The sequence below is a fragment of the Eretmochelys imbricata genome, chromosome 25, assembly GCF_965152235.1.
Source record: "Eretmochelys imbricata isolate rEreImb1 chromosome 25, rEreImb1.hap1, whole genome shotgun sequence".
In the NCBI taxonomy this organism is placed as follows: Eukaryota; Metazoa; Chordata; order Testudines; family Cheloniidae; genus Eretmochelys; species Eretmochelys imbricata.
Window position 1 is genome coordinate 7,939,380 of NC_135596.1, and position 25,248 is coordinate 7,964,627.

The 25,248-nt window shown below is 55.1% G+C and overlaps 1 protein-coding gene across 1 annotated transcript in view; it reads left to right on the forward strand.

Annotated features, from left to right (window-relative positions):
- MYO1F (myosin IF) overlaps positions 1-20,685 on the forward strand; it is a 46,412-nt gene extending 25,727 nt beyond the window's left edge. Inside the window, exons 7-28 of the mRNA XM_077841918.1 lie at positions 468-599; positions 1,069-1,203; positions 2,929-3,061; positions 3,616-3,812; positions 4,782-4,862; positions 5,553-5,639; positions 6,162-6,248; positions 6,671-6,838; positions 7,778-7,863; positions 8,632-8,713; positions 8,802-8,908; positions 9,784-9,882; positions 10,087-10,231; positions 11,024-11,138; positions 12,270-12,439; positions 12,961-13,106; positions 13,711-13,857; positions 14,476-14,624; positions 15,157-15,240; positions 16,073-16,274; positions 16,877-17,043; positions 20,344-20,685. Coding sequence (XP_077698044.1) covers positions 468-599; positions 1,069-1,203; positions 2,929-3,061; positions 3,616-3,812; positions 4,782-4,862; positions 5,553-5,639; positions 6,162-6,248; positions 6,671-6,838; positions 7,778-7,863; positions 8,632-8,713; positions 8,802-8,908; positions 9,784-9,882; positions 10,087-10,231; positions 11,024-11,138; positions 12,270-12,439; positions 12,961-13,106; positions 13,711-13,857; positions 14,476-14,624; positions 15,157-15,240; positions 16,073-16,274; positions 16,877-17,043; positions 20,344-20,420 — 2,796 coding nt within the window. The 3' untranslated portion in view covers positions 20,421-20,685. The remainder of the gene's footprint in view (positions 1-467; positions 600-1,068; positions 1,204-2,928; positions 3,062-3,615; positions 3,813-4,781; positions 4,863-5,552; positions 5,640-6,161; positions 6,249-6,670; positions 6,839-7,777; positions 7,864-8,631; positions 8,714-8,801; positions 8,909-9,783; positions 9,883-10,086; positions 10,232-11,023; positions 11,139-12,269; positions 12,440-12,960; positions 13,107-13,710; positions 13,858-14,475; positions 14,625-15,156; positions 15,241-16,072; positions 16,275-16,876; positions 17,044-20,343) is intronic.
- The last annotated feature ends 4,563 nt before the right edge of the window (positions 20,686-25,248 follow it).

The window sequence follows — 25,248 nt, forward strand, 5'->3', positions numbered from 1 at the left end:
TTTGTAGGAAGGACCTAAATAAGCATTGCCTTTGTGGATGGTCAGCGCCTCTCAGGGTTGGGCCCCAGATGAGGGGAAGGAAAGATAACCCTTCAGGGGACAGGAAGAAAGTCAGAGATGAGATGACCCAAAAAGAAAGACCCTGCCCCGAGTCCTGTCTATTGCTATTATTTGTTTTACAGTAGCACCTAGAAGCCCCGATCAGGAGTCAAAAGCTTGGCGTACTAGGTGCTGTACATACATGTAATCAAAGACAGGCCCTGCCCCAGAAAGCTGCCAGTGACAAGAGACAGCAGGTGTGGGGAAAAGAAACATGCTGAGGCCTGAAGGCAGAGGGTCTTGGGAGGAGGTGGGAGAGACTTCCATAGACGGGGGGTGGCCCCTGAAACAAGATGGCCCGGCCTCTGGCTGATGCCCAGAGAACCGCAGCCCTGCAGCCTCACGGCTGAAATGTCTTCCCTCGGCAGGGGAAATACTTTGAAATCCAGTTCAGCCGGGGCGGTGAGCCGGATGGAGGGAAGATCTCCAATTTCCTGCTGGAGAAATCCAGGGTGGTGAACCAGAATGAGAGCGAAAGAAACTTCCACATCTACTACCAGGTACCCTGACAAACCAGGGCACTCGGGGGATCTGGTGCTGCATGGCGCCCGCTGCGGTCAAGTGTGCGTGTGAACAGGAGCGTGAACGTGGCTGAGTGTGAATGTGCACATCAGCACGTGGGTGCCAGACTGCCTACGAATGTGCGAGTGTGTGTGTGTGCGAGTAAGTGAACGTGCATACGCGTTCATGTGGGCATCGTGGTGTGTCTGAGTGTGCAAATGGACACGCCAGTGTATTGGCATCCGTGCGTGGAAATGAGCGAGCGTGCCCCTGTGCGTTTACACTGTAGTGTCTGTAGCAGAATTGTGCCCTAGAGCCGCTGATAGGCCTGAGTTTTTGGCTGAGCAGGAGATGAAACTCCAAGTGGGGACAGCCGGCCCCAAGCGGCAGAGCAGGGGATCCCTGAGGGCCGGTTCATTTCCATGAGCTGACCCCAGCCCTGCTTCTGCACCTCTCCTTTACCGGCAGCTCATTGAAGGGGCCTCCCAAGAGCAGCAGCAGAACCTGGGGATCATGACCCCCGATTATTACTACTATCTGAACCAGTCCGAAACCTACAAGGTGGACGGCACCGATGACCGGAGCGACTTCCACGAGACCATGGTGAGTGGCCCGGGGGGACGGGAGGGTGGTCACAGTGGGGCATGTTAGAATGTGTCTCTGTACATTTTGGACTGATCTGACCTAACCCAGCTTGTGGATGAAAACAGGATTGACCCCCAAGAAGGCAGCTCTTTGGGCCCCATCTTCTCCCACTCCTGAAGCCCTCTGGCCCCGTATTCCAGAGGGACTGGCTGGAGCTGAAAGAAAGAGCTGGACATCCAGGTGGGGACAGTGGCAACCTGCCTGCAGCCACATGCCAGATAACAGCTCATCAACAGGACAGGCTGGCGAAGCTGGGCCTCCTGTACTGTGCTGGGCATGTGCCGAGAGCCCATGGCCATATGCAGCCAGGCTGGGCTCCCTGCATGCCGTCTGAGAGGGGGACTCTTGGAGATAGGTGGGGATCGGGCTCTGAACCAGGGGTGCTGCCATCTTGTATTATTTCCCCAGCATTCGCATGGCAACCAAAAGCACCCCTTAGGGGCAAAGCTGCCAAGGGCCTCCAAGGTCCACTCAGCCACATCTGTAGGAACCCAAGATGGGAAGGGACCTCCTGGGTCACTGGTCCAGTCCTCTGCTGTCGCGGGCCACCCCGTCCCATTTATAAATGTACCAAGCTCCCTCTTAACATCAACTCGGTTTCCTGTCTGAGGCAGGTACCCTGGATCCCAGGCTGCTTTCTACACCTGGTTGATCCCGCCTGCTCTGCGTGTGCAGGAATGAGCCCCTGGCACGTTTCGTCAGAGGTGTGTCCTCTGCCAACGTCAACCGGCCACTACTGTGCAGGGCGCTACCTGCCACCTCGTCTCTCTCTTCCCACCCCAGAGGTGGCTGCTTTTCACTAGTGCTGTCAGTGTGGTGGTAGATTGATACAGCAGGGCTGTTCGTGTCCGGGTTTCACTGTGTCCCGGGAGCAGATGCTGCTTTCTTCTCGGGCAACATTTCTGAATGTGTGGACACGCCTAAACCCCTTGGGAGTCCCGCAGGACACCCCAACCGTTTTCGGTGTCAAAAAACCACTTTCTTTTTTTTTTTTTTTTTGGCTGAATATTCCATTTCCAAAATGTTCACGGCAGGTTTATTTTTGCTGGTGTTTTTTATTTTCCAAATCTTCCCAAGATAAGTTTACAGCCATAACACCAGGGACTCATAGAATCATAGAATATCAGGGTCGGAAGGGAGCTCAGGAGGCCCTCTAGTCCCACCCACTGCTCAAAGCAGGACCAATACCAACTAAATCATCCCAGCCAGGGCTCTGTCAAGCCTGACCTTAAAAACTTCTAAGGAAGGAGATTCCACCACCTCCCTTGGTAACCCATTCCAGTACTTCACCACCCTCCTAGTGAAAAAGTTTTTCCTAATATCCAACCTAACCCTCCCCCACTGCAACTTGAGACCATTACTCCTTGTTCTGTCATCTGCTACCCCTGAGAACAGTCTAGATCCATCCTCTTCGGAACGCCCTTTCAGGTAGTTGAAAGCAGCTATCAAATCCCCCCCCATTCTTCTCCTCTGCAGACGAAACAATCCCAGTTCCCTCAGTCTCTCCTCATAAGTCACGTGCCCCAGCCCCCTAATCATTTTTGTTGCCCTCCACTGGACTCTCTCCAATTTTTCCACAGCCTTCTTGTAGTGTGGGGCCCATCATCTAGTCCAACCCCCTGCTCAAAGCAGGACCAATCCCCAACTAAATCAAGCTGATGGGATGTTTTCTCTGCCCGCTAGAATGCCATGCAGGTGATAGGCATCGCCAGGGAGGACCAGCAGCTGGTGCTACAGATCGTGGCTGGAATCCTGCACTTGGGCAACATCAGCTTCCGAGAACAGGGCAACTATGCCCAGGTGGAGAACCCTGACCGTGAGTCCGGCAGCCTGAATCCGTCCCCCCCGCCCCACCCCGGGAAAGGGCCAGTAGAGAAGACTAGGAGGCAGCTGAATGGGCAGATTTCCATCCAGTGTCAGGGCAGATAAGCAGCTTACAATATCCAGGCGGGATTTAAAGATGGACAGAGAACCGGAATGCCTCAAGCTAGCCTTTTCAGTTTGTGAGATCAGGTGGAGATGCTTTTAATAATGCTTTGAACTTGTATGCAAATTCCTTACCCAGCAGGTCTCAAAGCACAATACAGACATGGCTGAGCATCACTGTCCCCATTTTAGAGATGGGGCAATTGAGGCACAGAGAGAGGAAGTGAATTGGATCGTGGTGACTCAGCAAGACATTGGTAGAGCCAGGAATAGGACCCGGGAGTCCTGGCACACAGGACCTCTGCTCTAACCACTAGACTACAGCCACCCCTTGTCCGTAAGGGTGTGGCTAAGCTGGGGAACAACAACTAACGGCAGAGGGAGGGAGTTGTATGGGCTGGTGGGGTGTCTAGAGACACCCTGACTTTCACTCCCTGTGCGCAGTGCTCGCCTTCCCCGCCTACCTGCTGGGGATTGATAAGGACAGGCTCAATGACAAGGTCACCAGCAGGAAGATGGACAGCAAATGGGGTGGCCGGTCAGAGTCTATCAACGTGACCCTCAACGTGGAGCAGGCGTCCTACACCCGTGACGCCCTGGCCAAGGGGCTCTACCTCCGGGTCTTTGACTTCCTCGTGGAGGTGAGGGTCGTGCCCCAAGCTCCCGGGTTAACCAGAGCCTGTGGGTCCCTGGCTTTGTGTGAAATCTCTTCTGTGGCTGTTCCCAAGTCCTGGCTAGGAATCTGGGGGAGATCAGCCCCAGGATGGGATGCCCCTTGGAAACTGAGTCCCATCTACCCAGGGGTGGTTTCAGGTTTCCCATCTCACCAGCTGTGGGTCCAGCAGCAGCTGCCTGAAGAGGCCCATGGCCGGGGTTCCCCTCAGCCTCCCTGCCCCAACACTTGAGGGGAAGGCAGAGGATATGATGGTCCTATCTCTCCCCCTTCAACCTGTCTCTTAAGCAGCAGCTACTCCGCCTCCTCATCAAGAAGCAGCTGCTGGCCCCTCCCTTACAGAAGTTGTCAAACCATGTCTGAGTATGGGGCAGGGCTTCTGGCTGGCACTCAGATACCAAGGAGGAGGGCGGGGTATGGGGATAGATAGATAGGTAGATAGATAGATAGGGTATATGTAGATAGATAGATATGAGGGGTATATGGGGATGGATGGATGGATGGATATGAGGGGTATATGGGGATAGATAGATAGAGAGGTATATGGGGATGGATGGATAGATAGATCCACCCTCCAACACACTTGGGATTAGCAGTGGCTAATGGTGTGTTGAATTGTGATGGAGGGGACGTGTCTGACTTAGATTTCACGTTCTCCGCTGGGTATGATGTCCCTGGGGCCAAAGCAGCCGCTGTGACTGGCTTTCGTTTTAGGTGTGATGTGAGTAAGGGACAGGGTTTGGCTTTCACCAGGGTCCCTCTCCCTTCCCCCAGGGCCAGGGTCAGCCCATGCATGAGAGCTGCGAGGCCAGAAAGACGCACTGTAAAGTGTTGGAGAACTAGACGTCCTGGTGATGAAGCTCTCCCTACTCCTCTCCCACTTCTCTCTCTTGCTCGCTTGCTCACTCACTTCCTCTCTCCGTTTCTTCCCCTGCAGTCCATTAACAAGGCCATGCAGAAGCCCAATGAGGAGTACAGTATCGGGGTGCTGGATATCTACGGCTTTGAAATATTCCAGGTACTTGTTACACTTGAAGGGAGGTGCCAGCTCCCCCCTCCCGTAGGACATGATCATTCCATACAGAACAGCTGAGAGGGAAAGGCGGGGGTTCCCCTTGCAGCCTAGACTGCCAAGAGGGGTTCCCAGATGCAGAACCCAAAGGTACCTCCCTTGCAGAGTCACTGTTTCCTCACTAAGCCTTTTTTCCTCCCCCTCCACCTGTCCCCTGTCCCCCAGGCTCCTTCTTGGCACACACCCCAAAATGCTGGGCTCCTCCTCAGGGCTCCACTGTTCTGGGGACTGATCTGTGTTTGCCTGTGAGTCAGCCCCGCCGCTGTATAACACCCAGTTCTGCACAGACCAGCCTGCCAGCTGCCCCTCCTGGTGCCCGTCCTCCCCACAGACTGGCCCTGGAGTCAGTGGCCATCACCCTAGACCCCCATGCCAATGTCTCCCCTTGCAAGCCAGCTGGGGAGCCGATCGCCAGGCCTTGCAGAGCCACAGTGCCCATGGGACCCACCAGCCAGGAGAGGGAGAGCCCCGAGCTGGAGCTGGGTGTTCTCACGGGGAGCCCCCTGCAGAATGCTGGTTATTCTCAACGCCCCATAAGGCCCGACAGGAGCGACCTGGGAGCGGCAGGGTGTGAGTGGGGGGAGCCAACCCCCCAGCTGGGATCTCACTTTTTCTCTCTCCTTTATAATTCTGTAGAAAAACGGCTTTGAACAATTCTGCATTAACTTTGTGAATGAGAAGCTACAGCAGATCTTTATAGAGCTGACCCTTAAAGCGGAGCAGGTACGGTACACGGTACACACCGGGGTAAAGCGCTGTAGGGCGGGGGAGAGAGCAGAGACGGACCCATTAAGGCTGGAGGTTCTGAAATCAGGAGAATTTATGCAAACGAGGTAGTGCTCTGTTTGCATAATTGTGTGTATGCATTACCTCATTTGCATATGGTCTTTTCTTTTCCGTGATGGGCCCCCTGGCAGAGTCTAGGGAAACGGGGGCGGGCTGCAAGGTGCTCGGCACTTTTGCAAAGCAGGTGCTTCCGTACGGATGTAGGAACTTCACCTGAGGCCCCCACTCCTGAAAATCTTGGCTCAAAAGTCCTGAATGCATCTTCAGTAAGCCCAAGGCCCAGAGACAATTTTGAGCCTGAGGGAATTACTCTATGTGCATAAAAGGAAGGCAGGTGGTTTGCGCCCCAGAAAGGAAACTGCCCCCCTCCCCCATCAGCTTGTGCCCCAGCTGTGGGTTCCAAAGCTCCGTCCTTGCCTGGCACAGCTGGATCAGCTGGGCGTCTCTTGTCTGTTCTAGGAAGAGTATGTGCAGGAGGGGATCAAGTGGACCCCGATCCAGTATTTCAATAACAAAGTGGTGTGTGACCTGATAGAGAACAAGCTGGTAAGAGAGGGGAGTTCTGCTGTCATTCTTGGTTGGGGCGGGGTGGGGGGGTCTGTCCCTGAGGAAGGTGCTTAACCCACTGGGCGCTGAAGGGGGCTGAAGCCCCTGTGCAGTGTTCAGCTGCAGAACGGCAGGGAAAGAGCCAGCGCTGGGGAGAGACTTTGTTCCCCACATGCTCTGCATAAGGGGTTAATTCGCTTGACCTGAGTGGAGAATAACCCCGCTCAGCAGGTGGCTGGGCTGAAGCGGCCAAAGCCTGGCGCGGGGATTGGCCTAGCGTTCAGGGGCAATCCCTGACACTGTGCGACTGGCATTCCCTGCACTGCTGCTGGCAGCTCCCAGGTTTGCAGGTCAGTGATGCAGCGAACACAGGGCCCCTCATCCACGTTCTTCCTTGCTTTTGTTTCTGCTCTTTCTCCCAGAATCCTCCTGGGATCATGAGCGTCCTCGATGACGTCTGTGCCACCATGCATGCGACGGGGGAAGGGGCGGACCAGACCCTCTTGCAGAAGCTGCAGGCGGCGGTGGGAACTCACGAGCACTTTAACAGCTGGAACTCGGGCTTCGTAATACACCACTATGCAGGCAAGGTATATTGCATGGACGCAGGGCCTAGCGACATTGTACACGGGTACACACGCCAGCACGCAGCATGGCTACCTGTCCGCTCACACTGCATGGACAGGCGCCTGCATCTAATCCGATGGGAGTACACACCCATCACGTGGACACAGCCGCCCACTGCATGGATACCTGGGGATATGCAGCGAATGGCTAGGAAGGGTGGTCTGGTGGATAAGCTCTCAGGGGCTGACCTTCTGTTCAGTGTTTGTACAGCACCTAATACAGTGGGGTCCTGATCCGTGAGGGGGCTCCAAGGTGCTATGATAATACAAATAATAATAAATAGGGCACTGGGCTAGGGCTCAGGGCACCTGCTTTCAGTTTTGCCTCTGCCCCATGGGTGAATCCCTCAATCTACCCTGTACCTCTGTTCTCCAGCTGTAAAATGAGGATAACACCTCCCTAGCTCACAGGGGCGAGGTATGATGCGGGTATGATGGTGCGAAGGACCAGGTAAGTGCCTAGAGAGAGCGAATGATGCGCACCTGTTGCATGGATAATGTCCAGCTGTCCCATTGATTCCCGTGTATACATGTGGATATGCACCGTATGGACACATGCAGTTATTACTGCTCCGGATCCATAGACTGCATTTAGTCAGGCACCTCAGCAAAGCTGCAGTCACCGGACATCAGAGGCATTTGTTCCAGATGCCTGATTCCAAGAGTGACGCTCGTCCTGTCATAGGGAGTGCTCCCCACAGAGAGCCTGCAAACAGGCTGTAGACCCAGCATGACCCGAGGGAATCGCTGGGGGGATAACGCGGAATAAATGCAAGAAATATGCGACCTGCTCATGGGACGTTTGACGGCAAATGTGTATTTCTTCCAAAGCACGGGGTGCTGCGGCTCATGTAACCAGTCGATCTGGTCTGCAGAGGGCTGATTTCTGACTTTTCCTTCCAGGTCTCCTATGACGTGAATGGCTTTTGTGAACGGAACCGGGACGTGCTTTTCACCGACCTGATTGAGCTCATGCAGAGCAGCGAATAGTGAGTGCCGCACTGGCCACATAGCCGGTCCCATCACTGGCCACATAGCCGGTCCCATCACAGGGGTCTTGTTAAAGTTACTGTCCTGAGTTCTGTCTACGTGCAGCCTCCGAAAGTGCCTGAGTGCAAACTGCTGAGATGAGCCGGAGAAACGAGCCCAGCTGCACTCAGTGAGCCCTGTCCCTGCAGGGAGGAGGACAGGACAGGGCTGTGACTCCTCCCTACCCCCAGTGTGGAGTCTGGCCTTCCCAGTGGCTTTCTCTCCCCTCTGTCTCCCAAACAGCCCTTCCCCAGAGCTTAATTGAGGTTAACCCTTTGTTGGCCTCGGACAAGTGGTGCCCCAGCCCGCTGGGTTATACACTGGCCTGTTGCATAGCAGCTCTCAGGGGTCAGGCAAGCGTCTCCCCTTCATGTGCAGCATTGCGCCAGTCCGTTAAGGGAGGGTGGGGCTCATCTTCCTGGGGTGCATCAGGTATTAGCTAGCGTAGGAAGCAGGACACTGGACTGGGTGGACCACTGGTTTGATCTGATAGCGCATCTCCTATCTCCCTATTCCCATCTGCTGCTGGTCAAAATTTGGGAAAATTTGGGGTAAAATTCAGCCCTGGTGTAAACAGGTATGGCTCCCGTGAACTTCAACAGCAGCTGCACCTGCCTGATCCAGAGCTGAAATGAGTTCATTGAGCTGGCCAGACCCTGCCGCAGGGAGCTCCGAAACTCGGTGGGTCCCTGATGGTTTCATGCTGGTGACTGTTTTCTGCCTTCTAGTGCTTTCATCCGGATGCTTTTCCCAGAAAAACTAGATGCCGACAAGAAGGGCCGACCGACCACAGCCAGCTCCAAGATCAAGGTACGACAGGAGGTTACGGGAGAGCTTCTCCCTTCCCTCGGGGAGCTGGTGAGACTGTTAACACTGTCAATGTTGGTCTTTCCAACAGAAACAGGCCAACGACCTGGTGAACACGCTCATGAAATGCACGCCACACTACATCCGCTGCATCAAACCCAATGAGACCAAGAGACCCAAGGACTGGGAGGAAAGCAGGTGAGAGAGGCCTTCGCCGTTCGTTACTTGCATTACAAGTAGCGCCTAGAGGGCCTGTTGTGCTTGGCGCTGCACATACACCTTGTGAGAGAGAGTCCCTGCCCCAAAGAGCTGATGGTCTAAACAAAGGGTGGGAGGGGAAACACCTTCTCCGAGGTTTCTGAGGAGCAAAACAGGAATGGCACCTAGGTCTCCTGAGTCAACACCAGTGCCTCCTGGGTCAGACTGCTCCTCACTGCGGGTGAGTGAGCAAGAAGCCAAAGATTAATTACTAGGCAGCTCCAGGGGACTGCCCGCAGATCCAGAAAAACCGTTTATCTGCACACAAAAAAACCCAAAAACCCACTTTGATGGGTGTCAGGCATTTCATCTGTTCGGGTGCTTTGGACAACCCCACGATCCTCATCTTTCGGGGCCTAATTGCCTTTATAAACCTGGCCCCTATGAGCCAAAATTTAATTGAAAATGAGTCTCTTCTGAAAATAGGCTTGCACTCCTAAATCCCTGAAGCCCTTTTGAAAATTTCACATGAGGTTTTTTCTCTCTCTCGTTTCTGTGATTCCGGACAGGGTTAATACTAATACTAATAATTTTATACAGCGCTTGTCATCGGTAGATCTCAAAGCTTTTACAGAGGGGGAAACTGAGGCACAGAGCCCACAGCCAACCAGCAGGCCAGGCTTATGCAAACACTCACATATGCTCCTCCATACATGCACACACTCACATTCCTACACCTGTACGTACATGCCCACCCCCACGTTGCCAGCAAGACTCGGCAAAATCCAGGTGGCACCCCTCCAGTCCGAGAGTCCATCCGCAGGGCGCGTCGGTCACCTGCGCTGAGCGTCTCTCTTCCCCTCATCGCTTTTCAGGGTGAAGCACCAAGTGGAATATCTGGGGCTGAAAGAGAACATCCGCGTACGCAGGGCAGGATTTGCCTATCGCCGGGTGTTTCACAAGTTTCTACAAAGGTAAGGCCATCTCCGTGAGTGCTGCAGGGCCCCCCCATGGCGCGGTGCCCTCTGCCAGGGCTGGGCCCCCACCCACTGCGCCAGGAATCAGTGCAGCTAGATCCTCACCTGGCCTGGGAGCTCCAGAGAGGACCTCTTGTTTCTGAAGGCATCTGAGCTGCAGTCACTGGAAGCCCGTCAGCTAACCTGCCCCTTTCCTGGCAGGTACGCCATCCTGACGGCGGAGACGTGGCCATCCTGGCGCGGGGACGAGCGCCAGGGTGTGCAGCACTTGCTGCGGTCTGTTAACATGGATGCCGACCAGTATCAGATGGGCCGAAGCAAGATCTTTGTCAAGAACCCAGAATCGGTAAGTGTCCCTGCTCCGGCCCATCTCCCCTAAGACTGGAGCTGCCTGCTGCAATGTGGGTTCACTCATTGCCCCCCAAGGATTATCAAGGATTTGGGGCGGGGGGGGGGGCAATGGATGTGCTAAGCAGCCCCCATAAAATCACCCGACTCCAGCCAGCACAGATGCCGGAAGGGGTAGCCGGTCACCAGCCATCGCCATGAAATTGGGGCAAAGGGCCTCCCGCCTGGTCTCAATGACTCTGTGTTGCTCTTTCCCAGGGCTGCCCTGCAGCTAATGGGTGGAACATCAGCAGAGGGGATCTAAGGAATGACAAAGCATTTCCAAGAGAGGAGGGTTCTGCAGAGAGCTCCCGGGCTCGTTAATTTTGGGGTAAACACCCAACATTAGAGGGTGCAAAAAAAAACGTGAACCGAATCGGTGTCAAATGTTTTCATCAATTTCCCCAACCTTTGGCTTACAGGGGCTCAGCTGATGGGTAGAAGGGAGGAGGCTTTGGGGAGGCTGCAATTCTGGTTCCCATCCTCCGTGGGGAATGAAGAAAACTGGGCACAGCCCCTGTAAAGCCAGCTTGGTGACCTCTATCATCCAGCGCAACCTAGAGGGAGTGATCGCTGATACAGAGAGAGGTTTAGATGAGATAGAAACCTGCCTGTCTGTCCGTCTTTCTACTCACACCATTTCCGCAGCCCCTAAGGAGAGCACGGGTTGGCCTCTGTCTTGCGACCCCGTCTCTGAATAGGTCTGGCTGGGTCTCACGCTCCCTGTGCGTTTGTGTTTTTCTGCCACCAGCTCTTTCTGCTGGAGGAGATGCGGGAGCGGAAGTTTGATGGCTTTGCCCGCGTTATCCAGAAGGCCTGGCGGAAGCACATCGCCATCCGGAAGTACGAACAGATGCGAGAGGAGGGTAAGAGGGCCGAGAGCTGTGCCAGCAGACCCAGGGCGGGAAATTCTGTGGAGACGCTGAGCAGGGAGCTGATACAACCTGGGGTAAAGTGCACTTAGCCCGGCTGGGCATTCCACCTTCTCGCCTGCTGGATTGCACAGGGAGGAGCAGTTGGGGAGCCATTTGGGGGCGGGGGACAAGCAGGCAGGGCACAAAGTGCCAACTTTTGACAAGGCCTTTTAATACATTTTTGTTTAAAAAGCAATATATCTAGCATTTGGGGGACTGGGAAGCAGAACTCCTGGGTTCTATTCCTGGCTGTGGGTCTGGATTGAGAGAATTGGGAAGCAGGATGCCTGGGTTCTATTCCTGGCTGTGGGTCTGGATTGAGAGAAGTGGGAAGCAGGACTCCTGGGTTCTATTCCTGGCTCTGGGAGGGAGAGAGGTAGGGGAGTGGGAGGCAGGAATCCTTAGCTCTTTTACAAGCTTTCTGTGATTTCTTCTGTGTTTTCCGGAAAGCCACTTATTTCTCCATGCCTCTGTTTCCGCTGGGGTGATAAGAAGCTTAATTAATTAATAAACGTTTGTAATGTGATATGGAAGCGCAGGTATTCCTACCTGTACTACTAATACCACTGCAGATGTTTACTAATACTCCCAAATTGTTCACGCCAAAAGCGAAAGGAGATATACAAGCACCTAAAATGATGGTGCAAAGAAGGCCAGGCATGCACTCCCATTCCACAACACAAGCATTAGAGGGTAGTCAGCATCGTTAAAAGTTGACAAGCTTCAAACAGCTAAAAGAAAACACTTTATGTGACGTATAATTAACCTGTGGAACTTGCTGCTGCAGGATGTTGTTGAGCCAGCAGCTCAGTGAGATGGGACATTTATATGACCAAGAATAGCACTTGCAGTTAGAATAGCTAGGACAAAAATCCCATGAGCTATAAATCCTCAGGCTTCAGGTCATACACTGGGGGTCAGGAAGATATGTCCACCCCCATGGCATAGGGTTACACAGTGAAGTACTCTGTGGACTTTTAACACCATCCTCTGAAAGCCTCCAACACAGGGATGACATACCTGCCTGGACGGGTCACTGACCCGCTCTGTGACTGACTCTTGTTGATGTGTGTCCCTGCCCAGCTTCCCACATCCTGTACAATTTCAAGGAGAGGAGGAAGAACAGCATCAACCGGAATTTTGTGGGCGATTATCTGGGCATGGAGGACAGGCCTGAGCTGCGTCAGTTCATGGGGAAGAGGGAGCGGATAGACTTCGCTGACTCAGTCACCAAGTACGACCGGAGATTCAAGGTAACCGGACTCATCCGGGGCTGGGGGCAGGGGCCAGCGGAATTCCTCCTCCTCTCAGAAAGGGAGAGGCAAATCCCAGGCTGCGCTATAGGGACGGGAGAGTCCTCTCAAGGGCCCTGCTGTCCGTGGGATCCCATACCCATTCCTCCGGCAGGGCTGCAGTCGGTCAGATCTCAGATGTGTCCATTGCTCCCTCCCCGGGAGCTGGCAGCCGCTGGGTTTTGAAAATGGGCTCTGCTTCCCCTTGCCCAGATGGAAACAGAGAGAGATTTTGGAGGAGCGTGGGAGCGGGGTGGGAATTCTCCCCTTCTGAAATCTGCAGACAGTTATTGGTTTAACCACTTCTGCCCCAGCGATGACCCTAAAGTGCTGGCCTCCCCTCCCCAGCTTCGCCCGCTGTTGCCCTGGGGTCCCCGGTGCTGCTCCCTGTGAGACGTGGCAATTGACTCCCCGGGGTCGGTCCAGGCTTCTCCCACTGTCGCTCACCTCCCCTCATACTGCTGCCCCATCTCTCCCCGCAGCCCATCAAGCGTGACTTCATCCTGACCCCCAAGTACTTCTACCTGATTGGCCGTGAGAAGGTCAAGAAGGGTCCCGAGAAAGGCCAGATCAAGGAGGTGCTGAAGAAGAAGGTGGAGATCCAGGCCATCTGCAGAGTCTCGCTCAGGTGACCCCTGCAGCTGCCAGGGACCCTAGTAGCCTGGACCTCGCCCACCCCCACAGCCCCCTGTAAGGTCTTGGGACCACAAATATGGGTCTGGTTGCATGTGGGCATAGTGATTCCTCCTCCAGAAGTCCTCAGCTTCACCCCCCACCACCAGGGAACCAACCCACTGTTATGGCCTCAGCCCTATGGGCACCCAGCTCAACCCCTCCTACCAATGCCCCGGGCCCACAGCACGGGGCGCATTGGTGGGCGGGCTCTCCTTCTGTCCTTTCCAGTGTCTCCCTTCTTCCTGATGGCCACCCCGCATTTTGCAAGAACTTCTCCAAAGCCTCAGGCCAGCGTGGCAGCCGTGGACACTTCCCTGTCCCTGCTGGAGATGAAGACATCACAGACCAGGGTGGGGGTGCAAGGAAGGGGTTGCAGGGGGAGGCCCCAGGCAAAGCGTCACAGTCCATGGACACCCCTACAACCAGGGGCAGCTTCACAAATCGACAGCTCCCTGGCCCTTGTGGCCTCCAGATGGGTCCGTGTGGCCTCCAGCCAGCCCTAGGGTTCCTCCCAGCTGGGCTCTGACACCCTCTTCTCTGGTTCTTTTTCTGGCCAGCACGAGGCAGGACGACTTCTTCATCCTCCACGAGGAGGAAGCCGACAGCTTCCTGGAGTCCATCTTTAAGACCGAGCTCATCAGCCTGCTGTGTAAACGCTACGAGGAGCTGACCCAGCGCAAGATGCAGCTCAGCTTCGCTGACACGTGAGCGGCGGTGGGGCAGGGCCGGGGGCGGGGGGTGCAGCTGGGGCCAATCTGCCCCTCGGCTCCACCAACGTATTAGAGAGCCCAGTGTTCCCAGCGCTGGGAGGAGCATGGGGGCTACTGGTTCGAGGGGCGGGGATTGGGAGGCAGGACTCCTGGGTTCCATTACCAGCCCTGAGAGGGGAGTGGGGCTACTGGTTAGAGTGGGGGGGGCGGATTGGGAGGCAGGACTCCTGGGTTCTATTCCCAGCTCTGAGACGGGAGTGGGGGCTACTGGTTCGAGGGGGGGGGATTGAGAGGCAGGACTCCTGGGTTCCATTACCAGCTCTGAGACGGGAGTGGGGGCTACTGGTTAGAGTGGGGGGGGCGGATTGGGAGGCAGGACTCCTGGGTTCTATTCCCAGCTCTGGGAGGGGAGTGGGGTTGTAGAATGGCTGGTGGGGGAAGTCATTATTTTAGTCTGGGGGCTCTGTGGGTAGTTAGGGGAAGCCTGTGACCCTGATTTGTCAAGTTCAATGGCACTAGGGCTTTTCAAACAAAGCCCCCCCCCCCCCCGCCAGGTGTGGGGGACCCTGGTTGGACCCTGAGCCCTGACAGCCTTTCTCCCCACTTGCTCAGACTACAGTTCCGGGTGAAGAAGGTCGGGTGGGGTGGGGGCGGCACCCGCAGCGTGACATTCCTGAGGGGCCAGGGCGACGTGGCCGTCTTCAAAGCAGGAGGCAAGACCCTGACCATCAGCATCGGGGACGGGCTCCCCAAGAACTCCAGTGAGTGTCTGCGGCGGGTCCTGGGCTTTGCACTCAGGGGGCTGTTCTGCAATTAGCGTGGGCTGCTGGGAAGGTGCCTCTTTGGAGTCCCAGCACCCCCCCGTTTCTGCGCCCTGGTCTTGTACCGAGCGCTTGTACGGAATCAGGCCCTTTGTTCCGACACCGACTGCAGGCCCTTCCAGCTGCGCGATGGTGCCCCTCCCTAACAGCAGCATAGGCCCACCTGGAAACCCGCTGCGAGCCGGGTTGGCAGGGGTTCCGCTCAGCGCCTGGCGTCCTGCACTCCCCAGTCGTTGGGGTCAGGAGGAATGTCACACAATTTGGGCTTCTGGTCTCTGTCCCGCATGGCTAAAGTGGAGTGGGGGGGGCAGGGAGGCAGGACGCATGGGTTCTATCCCCAGCTCTGGGAGGGCAGTGATGTCTAGTGGTTAGAGCGGGGGGGGAGGGAGGGGGACAGGGAGGCAGGACGCCTGGGTTCTATTATGAGCCTGGGACCAGCCCCCATCCACCCTGCTCTCTTCTGTCCCAACAGAGCCCACTAAGAAAGGGATCCAGCAGAGCAGAGGCCACCGCAAGCAACCAGCGCCCTCCAGAAGTGCCCCACAAGCCCCCAGAGGTGAGACGGACAGAGCCAAAGGGGGGCACTGCCTCAGGGGCCATCCCCAGGCAAACCTTCGGGGGTGGGGGTGGGCAGGAATGAGTGGCTCTGGGGACTGAGATGGGGGATACAGAAGTTTGCTCCTTGGCACCCAAAGCTGTCGCCATCTGATGGCTGTTGAGTGGCACATATGAAATGAGTTGCTCGTTCTCAGACCAGCCCCTGTTGAGCAGGTGACCCTGTTGCAAAAAACAACTATCTCATATGGTTCTGGCTGACAGGCCTGGTGCCAGTCTCCGCAGAGGGGCCGAGCTTTGGCTACGGACGCTGAGCTCCTATCTCAGCCCTGCGCAGCCCAGGTCAGAGGCGGCAGCTTGCCTTGAGCTGTCCCTCTTCGGTGGAGAACTTAGAGGGCTGTCTCCAGCGCTGTGAATTCAGCCCCAAAGCTCACATTAAAGGGGCAAGATTGGGCAAAGGCACTTCAGCAGAGCCCCTGTACTCGCACCCCCATTTCGGAAGTGTGCTGAGTGTCCACGGAGCCTCCGAGGGGTTAATTCAAGTCAGAGAATAGAATCAGAGAAGATTAGGGGTGGAAGAGACCTCTGGAGGTCATCTAGTCCTGGGCTTTACCTTTTCAGATGGAAAAGGCGGCGGGCCCAGTGGCCAGCAGCCCCTGGATTGGGAATCAGGACAACCGGAATCTAGTCCTGGCTTGGCCACTGACTCAGATTCCCTGTCTGGGAAATGGGATACATAAGGCTGCGGCACGTAGATCTACGGATGGCACCGGCTGGCTGGCTGGGTGGGAAGTATTCCTGGGTAACCGATCCCCGTCTGGTGGTTCTTTCAGGGACCTGCAGGAACGGAGCTGCCCAGTTCCCCCGTAATGACAACAGGCAGCGGGAGCAGATGTACTCCACGACCCAGAAACAGGCGCGGGGGCCTCCCTCTGCCATGCTGCCCAAACAGGGCATGAGCCACAGGACCAGGGCACGACCCCCCTCTGAGCAAAACTTGGAGTTCCTGAATGTGCCCGACCAAGGGGTGGCAGGGTAGGTTTTGCAAAAGTCGGGTCCCTCTTGCCAGCCTGTTCGAGATACTGCGTGCTACCACTCCCTGGGTCCTCCCTGGCCTCGGAGCCGGGCACTGGGACATTTCCTCTCCTCTTTCTAATCAGCTCCCTCCTGCTGCATTCATCCGTGACACAGCACAGCCTGCCCATTCATCACAGTGCGGGAGATCAGCATCACATCTCCAGCCCCGGGCTGTGTGACCTTGCAGAGAGGATCCAAGAGGCTGTTTAGAAAGAGAGTTTCTGTCACATCCTTCTCCCCTGCAGCTTTACCCCCTGGGTGGTGACCCTACCAGCTCCCATGCAGCCTGGGAATGGGAGACTTCGGGAGGGAAAGTCCAGACAATGGCACTAGGGAATAAGCAAAGAGCGTTCTAACCTGTGTGCCCCTCTGGAAAGCCTCTTTCCCTTTTGGATGCTCGGGGTCAGGGGAATCCACCCACAGGAGCTTGTGACCCTCCTGCCCTTGGAAGGGAAAGGTAGCCAGCTGTGCGTTCTGGGTCCCCACTGCCCTGTTCCTGCCGCATTCTGCTGCTGCACGGACCACGCTGAGCCGGTGCCTTTTGTTCTTTGCCCCTCTAGCATGCAGAGGAAGAGAAGCATGAATCAGCGGCCCCCTCCGGCAGGACGCCCCAAGCCCCAGCCCAAGGTCACCGGCCCACGCTGCCAAGCTCTGTATCAGTACATCGGGCAGGACGTGGATGAGCTCAGCTTCAACGTCGGGGACGTCATAGACATCCTGCTGGAAGGTACGTGTGAGGCACCTGCTGCCCGCCCCCCACCCCGTGTCAGACACCTGAGCAGGGGCAGGCAGTGCAGCCCAGTGGGCGAAGGGATGTAAGGAAAGGAGAGGAGTCTATGGACGCAGCAACCCCGCCTTGGTGTAGCATCCTTCCTCCTCTGCAAGCTGGGCTGCCAGGGAATCCGAAGGTGTCTCTGTGGCTGATTAGCCACGTCCTCGTGTCTTTAGAGATCCCTCCTGCCCTGGGTCTTGGCAATACACAAGCCATCAGCAGGGATGTCCAAAGAGTGTGGGATCCTGCTCAGTGCAGGTGGCCTTGGCATGAGGAACGTGGCTTTGTCAGCTAGCTGGGACACCCTCTTCCCTATCCCGTGTGGCCTTTGCTCTGGGCAATGGGACATTACACGCTTTTTGGCTGCCCACTTAGCAGCTTTGCATAGTTCTCGGACTCTCTTGGGAGCCTTTTCCATTGCTTAGTGGTTTAAGAACTTCTCAATAGGCACCTTAGGAACATGCTCATCTCGATTATCCTCCGCCATCGGGGCTTCAGTGCCAGCCACTTGTGCTGTCATGAGCAACACGTTATTCACTGGCCGTCCGGCTGGTTTATCGTCAGTATATCGCTGTATGCGTGGAGGGTTAATGCAGCACTGGCTCTTTGCCTGTTCATTGTGTAAGGGGGGACTGTTACCCCCTTACTAACAGTCAGTGGGGGTGTTTTACTTGCTAGCTCCCAGTACTAAAAAGGGGGAAGGGTTGATGGGGAATCAGGGCCCTGAGACTGACAGCCCCCAGGAACAATGGGGAGAGGCCAATGCTCCAGGTCAGCCAGAATGACAGGGCAAGCAGGCTAATCAGGGAGTCAGGAGGCCAGGGAGGTCCCGTCCCTCCGTGTGAGCTGGATTTGCCTGGGTCAGACAGAGTGGGGCCGAGCTAAGGAGAAAGCAGGGGCCCGAGCTAAGCTGGGGAGCAGAGCTGGGCCAGATCCCGAGGGACCAGAAAAGCAGCCCAGAGAGAGCAGACCCTGTCCTGGGAGCACAGCTGCAGCAACCAGAGCCAGAGGGGCCAGAAAAGCAGCCCAGGGAGCAGGTCAGTGCTGGGAGCAGAGTCACAGAAGCAGGCTGCAGAGCAGACCTGTCCTGGGAGCAGAGCTGCAGCAGCCAGAGCCAGAGGGGTCAGAAAAGCGGCCCAGGGAGCAGGTCAGTGCTGGGAGCAGAGTCACAGAAGCAGGCTGCAGAGCAGACCTGTCCTGGGAGCAGAGCTGCAGCAACCAGAGCATGAGGGGCCAGAGAAGCAGCCCAGGGAGCTGGAGGCAGAGCAGCAGCGGTGCAGAGACAGAGTGATGGAGCTGGGGCTGGAGCAGTCCGGAGCTGGGTGCAGGGAGCAGCTGGGGAGAGCGAGGGGGACCCTGGGCAGCAGGCCCAGCACAGGGAGACGCCTCAGCCAGGAGGCTCTGCAGGCCAGGCTTGGATTGTAACCCCAACAGGGCGGGGGCGACACTGGGCAGAAGGGTCCTGCCACTTAGAGCCTGAGAGCGTGAGGCCACCACCAGAGCGAGTGTCCAACCCGCAGCATCCCTGCAGCACGGCCAGGGCCTGAGCAGGAGGCCTGGGACTTAGAAGGAGCAGACTGGGAACTGCCCTGACGTTCCAGAGACACTGTTTGTGATGTTCCCTGCCACCGAGCGGGGTGATGTGTTTCCTTTAACCTTTCCCATTTCCCCTTATTCTTTTTCAAGTTAATTGTTGATTAAATAACTTGCATTTGCTTTAACTTGTATGTAATGGTCAGTGGGTCAGAGAAGTGCCCAGGGCAGAGAGAGTACCCCGGAGTGGGGACACCCTAGCCCCTGTCCTAGGTGACCACAGCAGGGTTGGGGGTCGAGCCCCCCAGGAATCCTGGGCCCAGCCTTGTTGGGGTTATGAGGACTCTGCCAGACAGGAGAGGGGAAGGGGAGTCCACAAGGACAGGGAGGCCACTGGGTAAAGGAGGGGGGAGCGAGGACTCAGATCCTTTCGCTAGCCCACTTCACCGGGGTCGTGCAGAAGCCAGGAAAGTTCCCCACAAGAGCGGGACTATTCCGCTTACAATTGCACCATCATAAAGCAGAGGAGAAACCCACCACATGGCTTGGGTTGGATCCTTATGTCAAGCACGTTCCAAATGCTCCCTCTCCGCCCACCAGGGCATTGGCCTGAGGAGTAGCTGCTTCACCTCACAGTCACGTGAGAGGCTTCTGTCTAGGTAAAGGAACCTGGACATGGCACCCAACAGAGTATCGCTTAACTGAGTGACAGTGGAGGATATGGGTCACCTGCAGACAGATGCCTCAGATGGACAAAAAGACTAAAGAACCAAAAGGAAGAATCAAGACCAAAGAACTTAGCAGAAGCATAGAACCTGTTTGCAGAGACTGGAAAATGTAATGGAGCCATCGGTGCAACCATCAGGGAGTATTTCCATCTCGGGGTCCCTGCTGCCCTTCATACCAGCTGACTGTGCTGTACTGAATGCCTATTCACTTGTTCAGGAGTGGGACCCTCCATGGACAAGCAGAGCAACACAGGGCTGAGGACACACCCTGGCTTCCTGCCTCTGACCAAGGAACCAGCTGAATTGTCATGTACAATCGTCTTCCCCGTGTTGTGGTCGTGGAATTAACACACGATGTCGGAGAAGTGTGAACTACCAAGGACAATCTGACTTCCCCAGGGAGTCTGCTCATAGCCTCAGAGGTCTTTGCTTGCTCCCTGGGAGCTGCTGCGAGGGGTTGGTGATGTGTGCAGTTGTATTTCCATAGCTGGCTGGCATGCAATCTGTTTGGAGAACATTTCACTCGTCGATTTCTAAGGCCAGACGGGACGGATACAGTTCTGTCTTCTGACCTCCTGTGTAACCCAGGCCAGAGAACTTCAACACAGGCCATAGGATTTTGTCAGATGGCTAATGGTTTTGCCAGGGTGGTAATCTTGCTGGTTAAGGTTAATCTTGCTGGTTAAGGTTGGACAATAGTTTCTAACCCCTTCCTGAAAAGGGATGAGTAACAATCCTTAAAAGGGCTGCTTTCTTAGCCAGGTGGCTACTGAGCTACGCACTGGGTTTGGGCCGTACCCATATAGGCTTGCTACGGTGAGCCATGGGTACATGTACCACGCTGCCATGCAGCTCACCAAACAAACACAGACATGTACGCAGCTCTCTGCCTCTCGCCCACCCCTGCCCGAGTAAGAGGGAGATTGCAGGGCATGCCAACAGCACTGCTCTTGCCCTGCATTGAATAATAATGATCCCGTCAATTTTTTTCCAGATCCCTCCGGATGGTGGAAAGGTCGGCTTCATGGCAAAGAAGGGCTCTTCCCTGGGAATTACGTGAAGAAGATCTGAGCAAGCCTCAGTCTGCAGGCTGCCCAGACGGGTGGAGCAGAGAGAGACAAATGAATTCATCCAACCTCATCTTCTGATCAAGAGAAAACAGACCCTGCCCAGTGAGCACCGGCTCCCCTTGCCGACTGGGGTGGGGAGAGCAGCTGCAGGCCAGATGTGTAGCGGATGGACAGCTCTTCAACAGCCAAGCATGGTGCAGAGACTATGGCACGAGCGTTGTTTGGATTTCCAGACACTGGCATTGTCAGTTATGCTTGTATTTAAAGTTGGGTGGGTGGGTGGGTGGGGGCAGAGTTAACTCCAGATGGCTGCTGGCAGCTGCTTGTTGTGCCCTTCTGCTGAAGCTGCCATTTTACCGAGTGCTTCGACTCCCTTTCCGGTTTCCTTTCCCTTGCGGTGTGGCTCTGCTGCCCAGCCCGAGCTGCTGCTCTGCTGTTGTCCATGACCTGGAGCCACATTGCGTTGTCCACGGAAGTCACCTGCACTGATTTCTGTCGCGAGTTAAGATTGTAAGCTCTTGGGAGCAGGGACTGGCTCTTTGTTACACATCTGTACAGCTCCTAGCACGGCGGGACAGGAAGAGGACAAATAGTAAGTAAGAATGATGTTGTCCTCACTTATAGCAGTGGTGACTTTGACCGTGTGACTTGGCACACCGCACTCATACATTGTTGCTGTTGCACAGTGAATCCTGAACCCGGAGCTGTGGGGAAAGCAGAGATGGGGGATCCGAAATTTCAGCCATGGTTAATCCCAGCAATGGTTAACGACTGATTTCCTCAGGGCCCCCTGCAGTGATATAGAAACTCTTGCCTTCCAACCTGGGACCAACACAATGGGGATGCTCTTCTGAGACTGCACAGTTACCTCAAAGAAGACGATTCTGTATCTAGATTTTTCTGGAGGGGGTGGAGCAAGGAAACCGGCCATTCTCCAAAGATGGCGCAGGTACAGTCTCCTTTCGATATGTCTGAGCAGTGCAACGTTAGGCTGAACTGCTCGGGCAAACCATGTGGGCCCCACGGGGGATCTGGATGCATATTCGTCAGGGAATTCTAACAACGCTACCTCCAGAAAAGCACGGGCTGTGCGAGAACCTGGGGAACCTGGTGTCACAGAACCATGTGCGTGTGTTGCTGTTATCTGACTACCTGGGGAAAGAGTCACAGGGAATATTTAACAGAAGTGCTGAGAGCCAATTATTCTCTGGGGAGGGGAATTTATTTTCAGACAAGTCCGGTCTTATGGCCCTGGTTGACTGGGATGCTCCAAAACCACTGGCTCAACTGATGTAGGGATTTGTCATGGCTAATAAAGAGCTTGGACTGCCCCAAATTAGCAGATCAATAAAGGGAGAATTTTGCTTTCTTTTGTATGCTGGGCTGACTGTGAATGGATGTTCATCTTATATCGTCAGAGGATTTCTGGTGGGCAGCCTGCTTTGATTTATCTTCGTGAGTCTCACCCCTAGTAAAGCAGGAGACACAGACTGAAGCTGAAACAAAATTGTTCCGAATTTGCATTGTTCTTCCCGTGCAAAGGTCACCTTCAGGATCTGGGAAATGGGCTTTGTTGTTTTTCTCCGCATGGGTTGAAAGCTTCTCAGCTCAGACCCTCAGCACTTCGGCTGGAAATTGTTTCACACTCAGTTGCTGAGTGGTTTTTGTTGAGAAACAAGGTGGCAAAACTGTCCTTGTGGGTTGGCTAAAACTTTTTCCTCGTTCCTGTTCTTTTCTGACCTGACATCCGTGTAAACGGGGAGTGGGAGTCTCTGCGGGTGGTCGGTAAGACCTGGGCCCGCACAGGTAGTGTGGGATGTTCTGCTGTAGGTCTCCCACAAGTTGTTCCTCTCTAACTAAATCACTGAATAACCCAATATTAATTGGGCCAGAGAAGGCGCAAGAATCGCTCTAGCCCAGTGCTAAGGGGCCTCACCTGGGAGGTAGCAGATCCCTTCTCATCGGGCAGAGCGGAGATTTGAATTGCGGGAGGGGGATGTCCCAGGTGAGTGCCCTAACTGCTGATCTCAAGGCTGTAAGGGAGGGCAGGCTGCCTTTGCCTCCTTGTTGCTCTTTTGTGTGGTGTTAGGCAGCCCCCGAGCATGTCGATTGCACATAAGTTAGGGGGCATAGGTGCTGACTTTCTAATGTGCCAGGGGGTGCTTCCTCTGGGCACACCCTGCTCCTCCCCCCTGCCTCCCCCAGCGCCTCCTTGCTCCCCCCCCCCTCGCTGATCAGTGGGGCAGGCGGGAGGCGCTGGGCGGAGGCTGATGTTCAGCACTCAGCTTTTTCTGTGGGTGCTCCGGGGCCTAAGGCAAGCAGCACCTGTCATCCCCAGTTTGTGGCTTGCAAGCAGCGATGGGGGAATGGGGCTTAGGACATATCCCGCTCCTTGGCATCTCCCAGTGGCTAGCGTAGGCAGCTCCCTGCTCCGCATGCTGGCTGTTTTGACACCTATCACACAGGGCCCCTAGGCGCCCAGCTCAGGCTTTGTAGGGCCTGGTGTTGTTTCTGTGAGTTTCCAGGGAGATGTTTGCAGGCTCAGTGTCACAATGCCTAAGTCTCTTTGTGGGTCGGGGCCTCACCTGCTGGGCTATTCCGTGTGCTGTAAAGACCGGGCTCTTTTTCAGCACTGACAACTTGTGCTCTCCCCTCGTCTCTCCTCTTCACAGGGTCTTACGCTGTTTGCTACAAGCTGGCAATCTAATAATTAGCTCATTTTATCCATAGATCTCAAAGCCCCTTCAAAATAGGTTAGTAGCATTAGCTCCCTTGTACTGCTGGGGAAACTGAGGCACAGAGCGGGGCAGTGACGTGCCTAAGGTCCCCAAGCCGACCTGTGGCGGAGCCAGGAATAGAATCCAGGTCTCCTGAGTCCCAGAACAGCACTCTGTCCACTAGGAGGAACTGTTTCTTTTTTGCAAGACCTCTCGTGATGTCTGCAGAAGCCTGAAAGATGGGCATGAATGCAGGAAGGCCTGACCAGAGGGAAGCGTGAATCTGGAGGAACCCCAACATAGCTATCTCTCTCTGACCCCCATGCATGCTCCCTTCCCTGCTCCCAGGACTTTCCTGTTACACACACACACAATACACCATGGTATCCCCTGCAGCCTCTTATCCCAGAGGCCTCCCCTACTGCTGTGACCTTCTGGGGTAGTAGGAAGGGGAGTGGGGATGTTTGGGGGAGACTGAGATGGGTTGTTTCAAAGAGGGGGAGCTGTGCTGGGGGCAGGGGCCAGCCCCACCAGGCCTCAGTGCTGGTACCTCATCTTTCCCCGGTACCAGCTGAAGGCTCTTTGCCCGGGGGGACGGAGGGGGTGTGTGTGTGCTCCAAGCCGTCGGTCCCGTCTGCCCCCCACACACACCCCGGCCCCACTTTGTATGACCTTTGGGTCTGTCTTCACTGCAGCATTAGCCCAGCCCTGCGCCCAGGTGTTGCCCCAACCCCCTCCTGTCCACACACACATTCAGTGGAAAATACAGTGGGGAGCTTTATATACATAGAGAACATGAACCAATGGGTGTCACCATACACACTGTAATGAGAGGTTTCCACTGAATGCGTCCGATGAAGTGAGCTGTAGCTCACGAAAGCTTATGCTCAAATAAATTGGTTAGTCTCTAAGGTGCCACAAGTCCTCCTTTGCTTTTTACTGTAACGAGAGTGATCACTTAAGGTGAGCTATTCCAGCAGGAGAGTGGGAGGGTGGGGGGTGGGGGGAACCTTTTGTAGCGATAATCAAGGTGGGCCATTTCCAGCAGTTGACAAGAACGTCTGAGGAACAGGGGGATGGGGGGAATACACGTGGGGAAATAGTTTTACTTTGTGTAATGACCCATCCACTCCCAGTCTTTATTCAAGCCTAAATTAATTGTATCCAGTTTGCAAATTAATTCCAATTCAGCAGTCTCTCGTGGGAGTCTGTTTTTGAAGTTTTTTTGTTGAAGAATTGCAACTTTTAGGTCTGTAATCAAGTGACCAGAGAGATTGAAGTGTTCTCTGACTGGTTTTTGAATGTTACAATTCTTGACGTCTGATTTGTGTCCATTTATTCTTTTACGTAGAGACTGTCCAGTTTGACCAATGTACATGGCAGAGGGGCATTGCTGGCACATGATGGCATCTATCACATTGGTAGATGTGCAGGTGAACGAGCCTCTGATAGTGTGGCTGATGTGATTAGGCCCTGTGATGAATATCCCCTGAATAGATATGTGGACACAGTTGGCAACGGGCTTTGTTGCAAGGATAGGTTCCTGGGTTAGTGGCTCTGTTGTGTGGTTGCTGGTGAGTATTTGCTTCAGGTTGGGGGGAGAGTTGGAGGCCGCACTCTGAGGCCATCAAAAATGTTCTTGTGAGACCCCATCACCCAAGTTAACTCTGTAGTGAAATATTCCCTGTGTTGTGAAGCACTTCAGAAGATCTGTCAATGGCTATTAGCCAGGATGGACAGGGACACAGCCCCATGCTCCGGGTGGCCCTAAACCTCTGACTGCCAGAACCTGGGAGTGGATGACAGGGGATGGATCACTCGATAATTGCATGGTTCTGTTCATTCCCCCTGAATCACTTGGCACCAGCCACTGTCGGAAGACAGGATACTGGACTCGATGGCCCATTGGTCCGACCAGTCTGGCCGTTCTCATGTTCTTACGATCTTATAACACGCACTCCACAGAACAGAGAAATGGGAAGATGGGGCCACCTGACAGGACATCTCTTGTGTTCCTCCAGCCGCTCCATACACGTTTACCATTGCTGCAACTACCCTGCCCATCCACTGCCGCTGGAATTCTGCCACCCTATGGCTGCCCGCCCCTCAGCA